This window comes from Anabrus simplex, chromosome 3, assembly GCF_040414725.1.
Source record: "Anabrus simplex isolate iqAnaSimp1 chromosome 3, ASM4041472v1, whole genome shotgun sequence".
NCBI lineage: Eukaryota > Metazoa > Arthropoda > Insecta > Orthoptera > Tettigoniidae > Anabrus > Anabrus simplex.
The window spans coordinates 385,665,123-385,680,705 of record NC_090267.1 but is presented as its reverse complement, the minus strand read 5'-3'; the positions used below and the strand labels follow the sequence as shown (position 1 = coordinate 385,680,705).

Here is a 15,583-nt window from a genome sequence, read left to right as displayed (position 1 = left end):
TGTAATATTTTGGAAATCATATTGCTTTTAAGTAAAATGAAAATAGAACATACCTGCTATTGTCACTAAATTTAATTACGTTATTAGGATTTGAGAATTTCTGAGTATTTATGATCATATCAATCAGCGATTCTGGCTGCTCTTTTCCATCAAGAATCATGCGGCCCTAAGAAGCAACACACAGAAACATATCAGTAATTAAAACTTGTAATTAATATGTCAGCAGATGATTAAGTAATTTCGTACTCAAAACTTACCTTGAAAAACCAATGTCTACTATGCTCACTGTTAGACTGAGCTAAATCAAAACACTCCACCGTCGTAGGGTTGCGTTTTAATTTCTCTTTGAAAAGATTGGTGTAAAATTCCAAATCCCACTGGTCAAATGCCAATCCTGAAACCAGTTCAAGTGTAACATAATAAGTATACAATAAAGATGGCTCTAGGTTGAACTGTACTATTAATTTAAACGTAGGACCTAGAAAGATGACTATAGAGTGGCTAGCTTGTCTGCTACAACGCTCTGGGCAGTGCCATAGTTTAAGCACCCTCCAGGTAGTTTCATCTGCTTACAGTGCAGATTAGACCAAATAAATTATACTCTGTCTGCATGTGCAGTATACAACTACACAAACAATGTAAAAAACACAAAGTTTTTGTTGATCAGTAAAGTTATGTTGCCTGCGTTTTTAACAGAATCCAGCATGTGTACAGTAGACCTACTTTTCTTGTCGGTTCCCTTCGAAAAATAAGAAACTGATAAAACAGTGAAATGAGATAAAATTGCCTGGCTGAGTGGTTCAAATGGTAGAGTCCTGGCTTTCTGAGCCCAAGTTGGCAGGTTCGATCTTGACTCAGTCCAGTGGTAACTGAAGGTTTTCAAATATGTCAGTGTTGTGTGGGAAGATTTACCAGCCCGTAAAAGCATTACTGCGTGACAAAATTCTGGCACCTCAGCATCTCCAAAAATAGTAGTTGGTTGGATGAAAAACCAATAACATTATTTACCATTAAATGGTATCCTACACAGCACAGTTTCCCAGGTTCATGACATTTTGAAGGTAAATATGTAGTGAACAATGATGATAGAAGATTCTTGCTGATCAGCACCAAACCTGCAATGTTCTGAATTTCCTACGCATCTCATCACCTCTGCCAACAATACAGAGTAATATGAGAACTTTCAGTCCTACATAACCACTACCACCAAGCAAGTTGGTACACAGTTCAAGGTGTATAGCTGCTAGCTTGCATTCGGGAGGTAGTGGCTTCAAATCTCACAGCCAACAGCAATAATAGATGGTTTTCCGCGGTTTCCCATTTTCACATCAGATAAATGCTGGAGCTCCTGTACCTTAACTATGGCGATGGCTACTTCCTTTGGAGTCCTAGCTGTCCATCGTAGACATAAGACGTGCCTGAGTCAGTAAGATATAAGCATGGTTGTAGTGTTGTAGTGTTGCATAATAATAATAATAATAATAATAATAATAATAATAATTTGGACAACGGAAAAACTACCAGAAAATTGGACAAATGCCCTCCTCGTTCCACTTCACAAAAAAAGGTGACCAAACAGATGTGAACAATTACAGAGGAATTTCACTGGTGCAAGTCACATACAAAATCCTCTCTGCAGTCCTCCTCCAAAGAACACAGGAACAACTGGAACAACACAACTGATAACAAACAACCAAGCGGGCTTCAGGCCCCACAGATCCTGTGCAGAACAGATACTCAACCTGAAAACCATCTTGAAACTACGACACACAAGAAAACAACCCACAATCTGTACCTTCGTGGACTTCCAGATAGCATACGACTCCATTGACCGGCAATCCCTCTTCCAAACACTGAGTGAGTACGGACTGGACACCAAGACTCAAACAATCATCAGACTAACTCTCACCAACACGACCTCCCAAGTAAAATTCATGGGAAATATATCTGAAAAATTTCAGATAAAAACCGGTGTCCGACAAGGAGATGGACTTTCCCCACTACTCTTTAACATAGCCCTGGACAAAATCACTAAAGAATGGGAACAAGCTCTAAAAGCTCAAGGAAATTGGCAACCATTAAGTATGACAAGAAAACATGTAAAAATCTCCTGTCTCGCTTTCACAGATGATCTCACGATCCTTGCAACAAACGAACAACAGGAAATCAGCCAAATTGAAACCCTCAAGAAATGCTCATAAAAATTCCGCCTACAAATCTCCTTCTCAGAAACCAAGGTCATGTGCAACCACTGCAACCTCCGGAATTTGAACACGAAATTTGGCACAATCGGAAAAGTAACTGAGTTCCGATATCTCAGAGAAATTATAGTACCAACAGGAAAACAGAAGGCCCTCGAGGTCCGCATCCAAAAAATGAAGAGAGCCCTCGGCCGAACGCAAAACATTTACAACAAAAAATGCCTTTCAATCTTCACCAAAATTCGGCATTACAACACTGTGATCAAACCTGAAATACTATACGCGAGTGAAACACTGGATCTCCACAGGAAAACAGTACTCGAAGACATCCTGAAAGAGGAATGTAAAATCATCAGAAAAATTCTCGGCCCAAAACTGACTGACGAAGGATATAGACTGCAATCTCATACAAAAACCGAGGAGCTCTCAAACCTTGCGGCCGACATCAGAAAAAGACGCCTGAAATTTTAAAGACATATCAAATGCCTCCAGAAAACTTGAGGCAACAGAAAACATCAAAACAAATAGGTGGACAATGGAAATCCGTCAAAACCTGGAAAAATCAGGAATCAAAGTGGCCGACATCGCTAACCGAACCACAACCACTATATTGTTCACCCGTGACATCTTCCTCCCCCCGAAAGTCGAGCCACGCTCGACCATTATCATAGTTTCTCTTGGGAGAAAGCAATAAAACGTTCTCACACAATGCAGATAGTAAAGATACATTATTCTAACACACACAATTTCTTGAAGTAGTCCTTTTAGTAGCCAAGATTTTACGATTCACTAATAATTTTCAAAAATTAATAAAGGTGTTCTTAGATCCACCTATTCAGTAAATATCACAAAATCCACATGGATAGTTACATTACACTCCAAAACGCCTTCTGAACCTTTTACAATTGTTTAGGCAATTTGTACTCTGTTCACCAAAGGATGTACACACTTTCTGCCAAATGTTATTCAGCCAGGAGCTTCTCACTTAGTTGCTAAACAGTGTTCAAAGCCTCCTATTGGGCGAGTTATGGACTCTGTACTTTGCACCACTTTTCCACACCAGACACAGCACAGCTAGGCCACAGGTTCTCGCTGATGATGCGGCTGCCGACACGGCCGTTTGCCGCCAGCCTCCATTCAATTTCAGTCCGATCGAGGTGGCCATGTAATTGCAGTCCAGTAGTATCTTGCACCAGATAAGCAGCAGGGTGAGACACCGTCCAGGCAGACTGCCACCATTAGGACGTTCGTCACAGGATCGTGGAATGGCATGGTAGCGCCCAAGTCACAGAGTGTGCCTCCCAACTTGGCACTTCAGGTTGCTGTCCGAAGAAACTGGTCACAGCAGCCACTGTAACACAAACAAACCGCAGCAGACAGGGGAATACTTAAGGAAAGTACGCTGCTGGGCTCAAAGCTCTTGCGCAGTCACCCAAGGGGTGGCTTAATAAGTATGCAGTAGGGACTCTCCCTCGCACACCAGGGATATTAGGGCACTAGCCCCGGGGTAAGCACTGCATTCTATAATACATCTGACAAGATTATGGTGGGGGTGAAAGGAAACTATAGGAGTTTACCCTAAACCTGAACGTGAGGGGAACAATTCCAAGGAGTGACCCTAAACTACAACCTACTTAACTTATAATACTAAATCCTTTACACTAGAGGATACCTAAAGGATACCCTCACAATTACTTAAAAACTAACTTACAACCAAACTTATTATTATCTTATAACTAAAACCTTATAAATAACCTTACAATAAAATTATTTTATAACTAAATTCTTACAAATAACTTACAACTAAATCTACATGGTCACCAACAATGGTATTTACCCTTCCCTACCAGACTTAAGGTACCTTGACCTGGGAGAGATGGACTCTGCTGACCCTTTTCCTTTCGGGATCGCTCACCAATAATGTCACCGGGGTAAGGAACTTTAAGATGGTGCAGGGACCTCGAAATCTGGGGGTCAACTTACTGATAACATGGTCCACAGCACTACTGACGGGATGTGTTTTAATAAACACCTGGTCACCCACAGAGAGCTCGTGCGGCCTTCGCCCGTGGTTGTAATTACGCTGGACCTTAGCGTAATAAACCTCCAAGTTCTTTCATGCACGGTGCCAATTAGCTCGGATCTTTTCTGGGCTGGCATCGTCAGGCAGAATATCATTAATTGACCATAGGTTAGATAGAGGAGAATTTGGAGTAAAAGCCAACATTAACGAAGCAGGGGTTTGCTTGTGGCTTTCATGGACAGGAGTGTTAAATGCAAATGACAACCAATTTAATGAGGAATCCCACTTGGAGTAGTCTGAGGAGTGATAAGCGATGAGGGCAGATCGCAGGTTACGATTCACTCTCTCAGCATAATTGGGCTTTGGGTAATACGGGGTAGTGGTTACATGAGCAATGGATAGATCAAAACAGAAATTCCGGAACTGGGCAGAAGTAAAGGCTCTTGCGTTATCACTTAACAAGAATTGACAGGGTCCAAACGAGGCGAATATCTCTTTCAAGCACAAGATGGTGGTATTGGCGTTAGCCATCTGAGTGGGGAACAGCCATGTAAAACGCGAAAAGGCGTCAACACCCACAAGTATGAAACGATGACCATTCCGAGATCTCGGGAAGGGCCCGATATAGTCTATGAACAGTCTTTCCATTGGGCGAGAAGCTTGCTCAGGAGACAAGAGACCTAGATGAGTATTCGGGGCAGGTTTGCTGATGTTACAAATCTTACAGGATTTGACAAGGGTACAAATCTCACTATCCATGGATTTCCAAATGAAGTGGTTACGAATCTTCTCTCTTGTTTTGAAAACTCCCAGACGACCGCCCACTGGGGATTCATGAAAATATTTAAAGAGAGCCGGGACCAGGTTAGTTGGGACTACAATTTTGGGGTCTCTACGACCGCGAGCAGGACAACACAGGACACCATTCTTAAGAATATAGGGCTTAACATGTTCACCGGATTTAATCTTGTCGATAATCCCTTTTAACTCAGCATCGTCCTCTTGATGTTTGGAAATATCCTTGAAAAGGAAGGGAGAGTTGGTGAGAACTACATTAACAAAAGCCGATACTTGTTCGGGAGATGAGTCAGTTGGCTCTGATTGAGGGTCAGAGCTGCCTGGATTGAACATCCTGCTGAGGCCATCAGCCACAACGTTTTCCGTGCCACGAATGTGGCGGGCTTGAAATTGGAAGGCTGAGATGCGCACTGCCCAACACTGCTAGACGACCGGTCTTTCGCGGCTTGGCCAGTACCTAACTCAACGCCTGATTGTCAGTTTCCAGATCGAAAGGAAGATGTTCCAGGTACATTCTGAAGCATTCTAAAGAGAAGACAACAGCCAAGGCTTCCAACTCATAAATGGAATAATTTCGCTCAGCAGGATTCAGGGCACGTCAAGCAAACGAAATAGGACGACGCCCTTCTTGAAATTCCTGTAGAAGAACTCTGGATATGCCTGAGGAAGAGGCGTCAGTCTGAAGGATGAAGCGTTTAGAAAAGTCTGGCATAGCCAGTACAGGGGCATTACATAACGCAGATTTCAAGTCCATGAAGGCTTCACGTTGGGCATCACCCCATCCAAATTTGGCATCCTTTCTTCTCAAAGCATTTAATGGGGCTGCACGTTCAGCAAAATTGGGAATGAATTTGCGAAAGAAATTAACCATGCCAATGAATCTGGCTACAGCCTTGACGTCCTTTGGAGGGGGAAAATTCTGGATGGCAGCAGTACGAGACTGATCGATTGAGACACCCCACCCCGACACAATATGTCCTAAGAAGGACATCTGGGGTTGTGCGAAGGAAACCTTGGATGCCTTGAGGGTTAGACCTGCTTTACGCAGTCTTCCAAGCACTTCGTTGAGATGGAGTAGGTGTTCCTCGAAGGTTTCGCTAAAAATTACAAGATCATCAAGGTAATTATAAACAAACTTGAACTTAATGTCCGATAAGACATAATCTAGTAACTGTGTAAGGACGGCCGCTCCAGTTGCGAGACCAAAAGGGACGCGTTCGAATTCATAAAGGTTCCAATCGGTTGCAAATGCAGTGAGATGCTTGGATTCTTCGGCAAGGGGTATCTGGTAATAAGCCTGATTTAAATCAAAGGTGGTGAAAATTTTTGCATTAGCGAACCAAGAAAAACAAGAGTGCAAATCAGGAAGTGGGACAGATTGGAGGACTACCTTACGGTTCAACATCCGATAGTCGACTACAGGCCGATAACCACCTTGCGGTTTAGGGACCAGAAACATGGGAGAATAGGCTGACTTGGACGGGCGTATCACTCCGTCAGCAGGCATTTGATCAATGATAGCCTTCAGGAACAGCGTTAACGTGACAAGGCAGAATAGGGGAGTGATCACACAACTCAAAGGCTCTTGCACAAAATTTAAAATGGAATCTGTTGAACTGGAGGTCCAAAATCATGCCCGTTTTAACAATAAAATTTGCACCCAATATGAATTGGCAGAATAAATCCTTTGCCACTAGTACTGGCATTTTCCGGGTGAAATCACGGACTCTAATCTTGACCTCTAGTGATCCTACAATGTTCAATGAATTAGAATTAGCAGTATGGCAGGTTAAGGACACGGGCTGTAATGCAGGTAACTTGCAAACAGTTTTCATAGAATCGTACCAGGTCTCACTCATCAAGCTGACACTACTCCCAGAGTCTAGTAATGCACAGGCAGGTTCATTATTTACCTCTATGCATAAATATGGTAGTTTACAAGAAGGTATGGCAGAAACCCTACAAGATTGGAAGAAATGAACACCAGAGTCGAACTGGGAACAATCATTAGCCTCAGAATTAAATAAATCAACCAAGGTGCAGTCATGATCGACAAGACAAGAAGCCATGTTTTGGGATTTACCATCAGAACTGGCGGTTAGTCCTCTAGCACTACTATGGCCTGGGGGTCCAGAGCCAGAAATGTTACGTGGGCACTGCCTAGAGAAATGCCTAGTTGATCCACAGTTATGGCAAGAAGAATTGGTGGAAGAGCCACTACCCATGGCAGGTTTCGCATTGCCTAATGTCCCAGCCTTGGGATAATCCCGCTTGAGATGAGCCTTGGAGCCACAACTGAAGCACGAACGAGGATTACATGAGTTGGAAGCAGGTGACGGGGTGGTTTTAGAATCCTGAGGAGAGGGCATGCTTACAGGAGGTGGGGCTAATGCAAGGCGTAGCTGGTCAGCATATCGAATGCCTTCAGCGGACACTGTAACTGCTTCCAACTGGGCGAACGTTGCTGGTCGGGGTGAAAGAGCCAGATATGATCTATAATTCGGGGCGAGACCTTCAATTATGTTGGCAACCATCTGAGCCTCTGAACAGTGGAGCCGGAAAATCTTAGCTTGGAGCTTAATGTCTTGGACATATTCAGGTAATGACTCGTTGAGATGTTGTACTCTGAAATAGTGCTTCTGCACTAATGCAGGCAGGTCACGAGCAGGAATAAAATATTCAAGCACATGGGCATGAAACTGATCTATAGACCATCTTTCTGAAATGGCCCTGACAATATGCTCAGAAAGGGCTCCAGAGACATGCGGGTATAGAATTTGAAATACGTTGTCGTTACTGAGATTATACACTATTGCCTGATCCTTGAACTCGGTTAGAAAGCAAAGGAAGGAAATAACTTCATCAACGGAGTTAGCTGAGAATTTTGAGACACCCTTAAACACAGTGGTCAATGGGTGAGGCAGATTGGAGAAAATCTGGGGAAAAAACAGGTGTACGGGGTGCTTGGGAAGGCTTAGAATAGTCCAGAGGGTTTACTGAGGCCTCTTACCTTTGATTCGGGTGCCCTTGTGAAAAGGACGGAGTACAGCATAGGTTAGGAGTAGCGTTATCCTGCAATGTTACGGGGGCAGATAACCTCATTTGAGAAAGGTTTTCACTAACCTGAGAGACTGTTTGGGCATTAGACGGTTGTGTACAGGTTATGCAACTTGATACCGGTGACACTAAGACAGGGGTGTGGTTTTGCACCAGTGCATCCGAACCGGGTTGATTAATAGTAGAGGGCAAACACTGAGCCACAACAGAATTAGCAGGAACCACAGGAATACTTGCACAGGTACCAATATGCAAAAGAGATATATCATTAGAATGACTTACTGGTGTCCTAGTTCCAGATAATGAAACAGAAGATCCCAGGGCAGCATTATTCACCTCAGACTCCTGAATAGGCCTAACACCAGCACTAGGTGTCGGATTGCACACTTGAGCAGCAACAGATGTATCACCAGAATTAACAGTCATTCATTTTAGATGGGATAGGCACTTGAATTTCAGAAACCGTGTTATTTAACTTATTGCCTCCAAGCAAACCACTGATTCTGTTGAAAACTCTGGAAGACTGTTCTAGTAAGGTTTGACATTTCTGCCGCTCAACTTCCGGCAATTCGATAGACAACAAATCCTTAATCCTGTCTAAATAATGTAATAACTGCCCCTTAATCCGCGCTAATTGGCCATGCGAGGGCTTAGAAGCACTAATGGACACAAGAATGGCGTTAAATTCAGGTAACCTATCTTCAATCACGGCCAAAGACTCACGCAACTCGTCTGTAGTTAACTCAGGTATGGTTATAAGTAGGTCGAGGGACTGCTTCAACAGGCTAGTGTCATCTCTGACATTGCCTGTTGAATTAATTTTGCGATTTTTTAACTCGTAAATCAGTTCTGCCTTTCTTAAATGGAAAGGATTAGGAACAGCGCGAGCCATCCTGACAGGCAGAAACAAGATTTCAAGCGATATACGAACCACAACTTTTATGGAGTTTTAGGTTAGGTATGATCACGGTTCACTTTTCTTCGTCGGCAACCCAACGCTTGTCTCTGCTATTATATGTAACCTTAACTACGGTGGTTACACAAACAAGTACTAAACACAATAAAGGAGGGAAGTAAGAACAACTACACCACTATCAGGAAACACCATACACACAGAGAAACATCAGCTGGCCTACGCGGGTCTCAGAAAACAACAACATAATACGAAATATCAGTAGGGCCAACTAGTGGATAATAAACCAGGGAAGTGGAAACAGGCAGGACCTATCGAGGGCATGGACATGGCTTAGATTGCAGATTCCGAAATAAATTGCCGTGATCCTTAAATTTGACAAATATTATTTACAATTGAAATTTTACAAAAACATTCCGAACAAAATCCACCAAATTACAACTTACGAACTATAAGCCCCGTGATACACATATCTTAGAAGTTCTTTGATAATGGGCTTCACTACGAGTTTCAAACTTCAAACCAACTATACAACTAGTTACAAATCCAGTAGTACAATGCAAGTTAGTAGGTTAAAAGCAACGTAAAAACAATTACAATATATAGTGAAGTGAAAGTACTCTCCTAAACTCTAGCGTATATCAAGTGACACTAAACTACAAGAGGCAAACCCCAAGGTAAATGTATTAAATCTCAATCTATATATTTAGTGAAATAAGAAATGGGAATGCCTCGAAAACAAACAGGGAACCCCAGCAGAAAAGCTAAGGCGTCGTAAATAATTAATTTGGCAAATCTAGATTAGGCTAGGCAGACTCCTATACGAATAGCAACCGAACATTACGGAAATTTTAACCAGAACGAAAAGTAAGAGTGCTCACCCGAGGGTGCCCCATCCCGGAAGCGAGGCGTAGCACACGACACAGACCAACACAGACTAAAGGCAGATCAGGCCAAGACAAGACCGAATTATCGCGAACGCAGCCTTGCTCACTATATATAGGAAAACTCTGGCCTTGGAGTAACCAATCAGAATGCATGAGTCCGCCCATCCCCTCCTAGGTTCACCAATCACAATTCCTACTTCCGTTGCGAACTTTAACTAACATTTAAACCTAAGAATTTCATTTTTTGTCCGTATTGAACTGAGAAGGATGATAGGAAAAACTTAAAACGGTCCACCTTTTCAATACAAAAAGTTATATTTTATTTATAACATGTATTTGTACTTGGAACTAGTTTCGACGCTGTGTTTGCGTCATCATCAGCCAAAATGGGAAACAGGCAAGCATGTAGGCATTTATGTTACACAAGGCGTTACATTAAACAATACACATCTTACAAGGAGATAAAAACAGGGACGAATATAGGAAACAAATGAATCGTTGAGAAAACAAAAGTTATACAAATTAAAAATAACCTTAACCACACATCTTGCAGTGCGAAAGTGTTCTTCTTGAATGATTCCTGAATGTAAAACACACGCGCACACATTTCTGAGGAGCCAGCAGGCAGGACAAAGTAAAGTGAAACCTTAAGAGTTCTTCTGAGAAGAGTTCATCATTTTTCTATGTTCCGACTAACTAATGAAGTCTCCCTTGAGTTCCTGATAAACATATACAACAGGAAATTCTCCTTCACTCTCCACACTAGCTATAAAGAACAACGGTAAAATTTTAAATATTGCGCAGAGACGTGAAAGCATGATTTTGAACATGATATAACTCCTTCAGATAACCCAGTTTTTACACAAGGTGTTACATTAATTAATACACATCTTACGAGGAGATAAAAACAGGGACGAATGTGGAAACACATGCATCGTTGAGAAAGCAAAGTTATACATATTAAAAATAAGCTTAACCACACAACTTGCAGTGCGAAAATATTTGCCTTGAATGATTCCTGAATACAAAACGCACGCGCACACACTTCTAAAGAGCCAGCAGGCAGGAAAAAGTAAGGTGAAACCTTGAGAGCTCTTCTGAGAAGAGTTCATCATTCTTTCTATGATCTGACTAACTAATGAAGTCTCCCTTGAGTTCCTGATAAACATACACAACAGGAAAATTAAACAATACACATCTTACAAGGAGATAAAAAACAGGGAAAGTTATACATATTAAAAATAACCTTAACCACATATCTTGTAGTGCGAAAATATTCGTCTTGAATGATTCCTGAATACAAAACACACGCACATACATTTCTGAAGAGCCAGGAGGCAGGAAAAAGTAAAGTGAAACCTTAAGAGTTCTTCTGAGAAGAGTTCATCATTTTTTCTATGTTCCGACTAACTAATGAAGTCTCCCTTGAGTTCCTGATAAACATACACAACAGGAAATTCTTCTTCACTCTCAACAATAGCTATAAAGATCAACGGTAAATTTCATTTTAAATATTGTGTAGAGACGTGAAAGCATGATCTTGAATATAATATAACTCCTTCATTTAACCCAATTTTTTACACAAGGTGTTATATTAAACAATACACATCTTACGAGGAGATAAAAACAGGGACGAATGTAGAAACAAATGCATTTTTGAGAAAGCAAAAATTATACATATTAAAAATAAGCTTAACCACACAACTTGCAGTGCGAAAATATTTGCCTTGAATGAATCCTGAATACAAGATGCATGCACACACTTTCTAAAGAGCCAGCAGGCAGGAAAAGGTAAGATGAAACCTTAAGAGTTCTTCTGAGAAGAGTTCATCATTCTTTCTATGTTCCAACTAACTAAAGAAGTCTCCCTTGAGTTCCTGATAAACATACACAACAGGAAATTCTCTTTAACTCTCAACAATAGCTATAAAAGAGCAACGGTAAATTGTATTTTAAATACTGTGCAGAGATGTGGAAGCATGATCTTGAACATGATATAACTTCTTCATTTAACCACCTTTGAAAGTTTCTCTCTATATTACATAGCTTCATTAACAACCATTCTGTAGATGCACAAATTAATCTTGTAATCTTCATAGGTCCGGTATTCAGCTTGACAAGAATATAAAATAGGTATTAAGGAATACATTGTTGAGAGTTTGGAGGTTGACTGTGCCAGTATTGGTGGTGTATTGTTGCAGCGTTATGTGTAGGGTGGGGGCAGGTTTCTATGATGTTTATTGCGGGACATAAGGCGGTAAAGCTATGGCGCGAGATGAAGAGGAACAGAGCGTGTTGGATAGTTTAGGTCTGGGCAGCGGCCGTTGTTGGATTAGGAGGGGAGAGGGGAGGAGCGGTAGGGGAGGAGGGGTGGAAGGGGGGGAAGTATGGAGGGTGATGTGGTGAAAGTGTGTGGCGTGACAAAGTATTATGCATGATTTGAAAGACAGATCTGTTTTTCGGGATATTCATGTTTTTGAAAAATTCAATGAGAAAGTCGAATAGGATCTTTGGTTTCTCTGAGATATCATTTAAGTTTAGGTTGGGATTGAAATATTGGTCTAAATGAATATAGAGGTTTTCAGTGACGTCTAGGAAAGAACCTTTGTTTAGAATATCTAATACTTCAAGATCTTGATTTATTTCAGTAAAGTTGTGCTTAAATTCTTTTATATGTAGGCCGACCGCGGAAAAACGGTTGTGTTTTATGGCATTGACATGTTCTGCATATCTGATTTTAAAGCTGCGTCCTGTTTGCCCTAGGTAAGAACTTTTGCAGTCTTGGCAAGAAAACCTATATACACCTGATTTAGAAAAAGGACTACTTTTATTTATTGATGAAGAGTTGTGTAGGATCTCTGTGCTTCTATTGTTAGTACGAAAGGCTATTTTAACGTTGTGTTTTTTAAAAACGTTAGTGACGTTGTAAATTTCTTTATTGAAGGTAAATGTGGAAAGCGTGGCAGTGCTAGTATTGTCTTTTATTAGGGTGGTTTTTGGGCGGTGTCTGAATTTATTGATTATTCTTTCAATAAAGGATTCATTATATCCATTGAATTTTGCTATAGAGCGAATGGTGTTCAATTCTTTATTTAAGTTTTTTCTTGACATTGGAATTTTGAATGCTCGGTCTACTAAGCTATTATATGTAGCCGCTTTGTGTGTTTGGGGGTGTAGTGAGTCATTTCTTATAGTAGTGGCCGTTTGAGTGGGCTTTCTATAGATACTATATGTGAACGAAGAGGGGTGCCTGTTGATTGTTATGTCTAGGAAGTTGATGGAGTTGTTTGTCTCTGATTCTAAGGTAAATTTAATGTCATGATCAATATTATTAAGGTTTTTGAGGGTGGAAGGCGCGTCTATGGAGCGTTCATCTAGGATTATAAATGTGTCATCGACGTACCTAGCCCAAAATTGGATATTAGCAAATTTGATGTTATTGTCGATGGCGGTGTGCTCTAGGAAATCAAGGTAGATCTCTGCTAAAATTCCTGAGGCTGGTGAACCCATAGCCAAACCATCTTGTTTGTAAATGATCTTATCGAATGTGAAGTAGTTATTGTTAATTAGTAATCTTAATATGGTCATAAAGTCTTGAACTTCTAGTTTACTTAGTTGATTGTTAGCAAGTAAGTTCTTTTCGATGATCGGGAATAGTGAGTTGGTGTTTATACTGGGATACATGTTGACTATATCAAAGGAGTGCATTGAATGATATGGTTGAAGCTTGAAACTGTTTAGTTTGTTCACTAATTCTACAGTGTTCCTGATGGATTTATTTGATGCAGAACATGTCAATGCCATAAAACACAACCGTTTTTCCGCGGTCGGCCTACATATAAAAGAATTTAAGCACAACTTTACTGAAATAAATCAAGATCTTGAAGTATTAGATATTCTAAACAAAGGTTCTTTCCTAGACGTCACTGAAAACCTCTATATTCATTTAGACCAATATTTCAATCCCAACCTAAACTTAAATGATATCTCAGAGAAACCAAAGATCCTATTCGACTTTCTCATTGAATTTTTCAAAAACATGAATATCCCGAAAAACAGATCTGTCTTTCAAATCATGCATAATACTTTGTCACGCCACACACTTTCACCACATCACCCTCCATACTTCCCCCCCTTCCACCCCTCCTCCCCTACCGCTCCTCCCCTCTCCCCTCCTAATCCAACAACGGCCGCTGCCCAGACCTAAACTATCCAACACGCTCTGTTCCTCTTCATCTCGCGCCATAGCTTTACCGCCTTATGTCCCGCAATAAACATCATAGAAACCTGCCCCCACCCTACACATAACGCTGCAACAATACACCACCAATACTGGCACAGTCAACCTCCAAACTCTCAACAATGTATTCCTTAATACCTATTTTATATTCTTGTCAAGCTGAATACCGGACCTATGAAGATTACAAGATTAATTTGTGCATCTACAGAATGGTTGTTAATGAAGCTATGTAATATAGAGAGAAACTTTCAAAGGTGGTTAAATGAAGAAGTTATATCATGTTCAAGATCATGCTTCCACATCTCTGCACAGTATTTAAAATACAATTTACCGTTGCTCTTTTATAGCTATTGTTGAGAGTTAAAGAGAATTTCCTGTTGTGTATGTTTATCAGGAACTCAAGGGAGACTTCTTTAGTTAGTTGGAACATAGAAAGAATGATGAACTCTTCTCAGAAGAACTCTTAAGGTTTCATCTTACCTTTTCCTGCCTGCTGGCTCTTTAGAAAGTGTGTGCATGCATCTTGTATTCAGGATTCATTCAAGGCAAATATTTTCGCACTGCAAGTTGTGTGGTTAAGCTTATTTTTAATATGTATAATTTTTGCTTTCTCAAAAATGCATTTGTTTCTACATTCGTCCCTGTTTTTATCTCCTCGTAAGATGTGTATTGTTTAATATAACACCTTGTGTAAAAAATTGGGTTAAATGAAGGAGTTATATTATATTCAAGATCATGCTTTCACGTCTCTACACAATATTTAAAATGAAATTTACCGTTGATCTTTATAGCTATTGTTGAGAGTGAAGAAGAATTTCCTGTTGTGTATGTTTATCAGGAACTCAAGGGAGACTTCATTAGTTAGTCGGAACATAGAAAAAATGATGAACTCTTCTCAGAAGAACTCTTAAGGTTTCACTTTACTTTTTCCTGCCTCCTGGCTCTTCAGAAATGTATGTGCGTGTGTTTTGTATTCAGGAATCATTCAAGACGAATATTTTCGCACTACAAGATATGTGGTTAAGGTTATTTTTAATATGTATAACTTTCCCTGTTTTTTATCTCCTTGTAAGATGTGTATTGTTTAATTTTCCTGTTGTGTATGTTTATCAGGAACTCAAGGGAGACTTCATTAGTTAGTCAGATCATAGAAAGAATGATGAACTCTTCTCAGAAGAACTCTCAAGGTTTCACCTTACTTTTTCCTGCCTGCTGGCTCTTTAGAAGTGTGTGCGCGTGCGTTTTGTATTCAGGAATCATTCAAGGCAAATATTTTCGCACTGCAAGTTGTGTGGTTAAGCTTATTTTTAATATGTATAACTTTGCTTTCTCAACGATGCATGTGTTTCCACATTCGTCCCTGTTTTTATCTCCTCGTAAGATGTGTATTAATTAATGTAACACCTTGTGTAAAAACTGGGTTATCTGAAGGAGTTATATCATGTTCAAAATCATGCTTTCACG

At 40.6% G+C, this 15,583-nt stretch overlaps 1 protein-coding gene across 2 annotated transcripts in view; it reads right to left on the bottom strand.

Annotated features, from left to right (window-relative positions):
- Window positions 1-15,583, bottom strand: part of Pfas (phosphoribosylformylglycinamidine synthase) — a 275,681-nt gene that overhangs the window by 163,222 nt on the left and 96,876 nt on the right. For both annotated transcript variants that reach the window (XM_067143336.2, XM_068226729.1), the window contains exons 5-6: window positions 258-394; window positions 54-166 (exon numbers count right to left, since the gene is read on the bottom strand). In XM_067143336.2, the coding sequence (XP_066999437.2) occupies window positions 54-166; window positions 258-394 (250 nt within the window). The remainder of the gene's footprint in view (window positions 1-53; window positions 167-257; window positions 395-15,583) is intronic.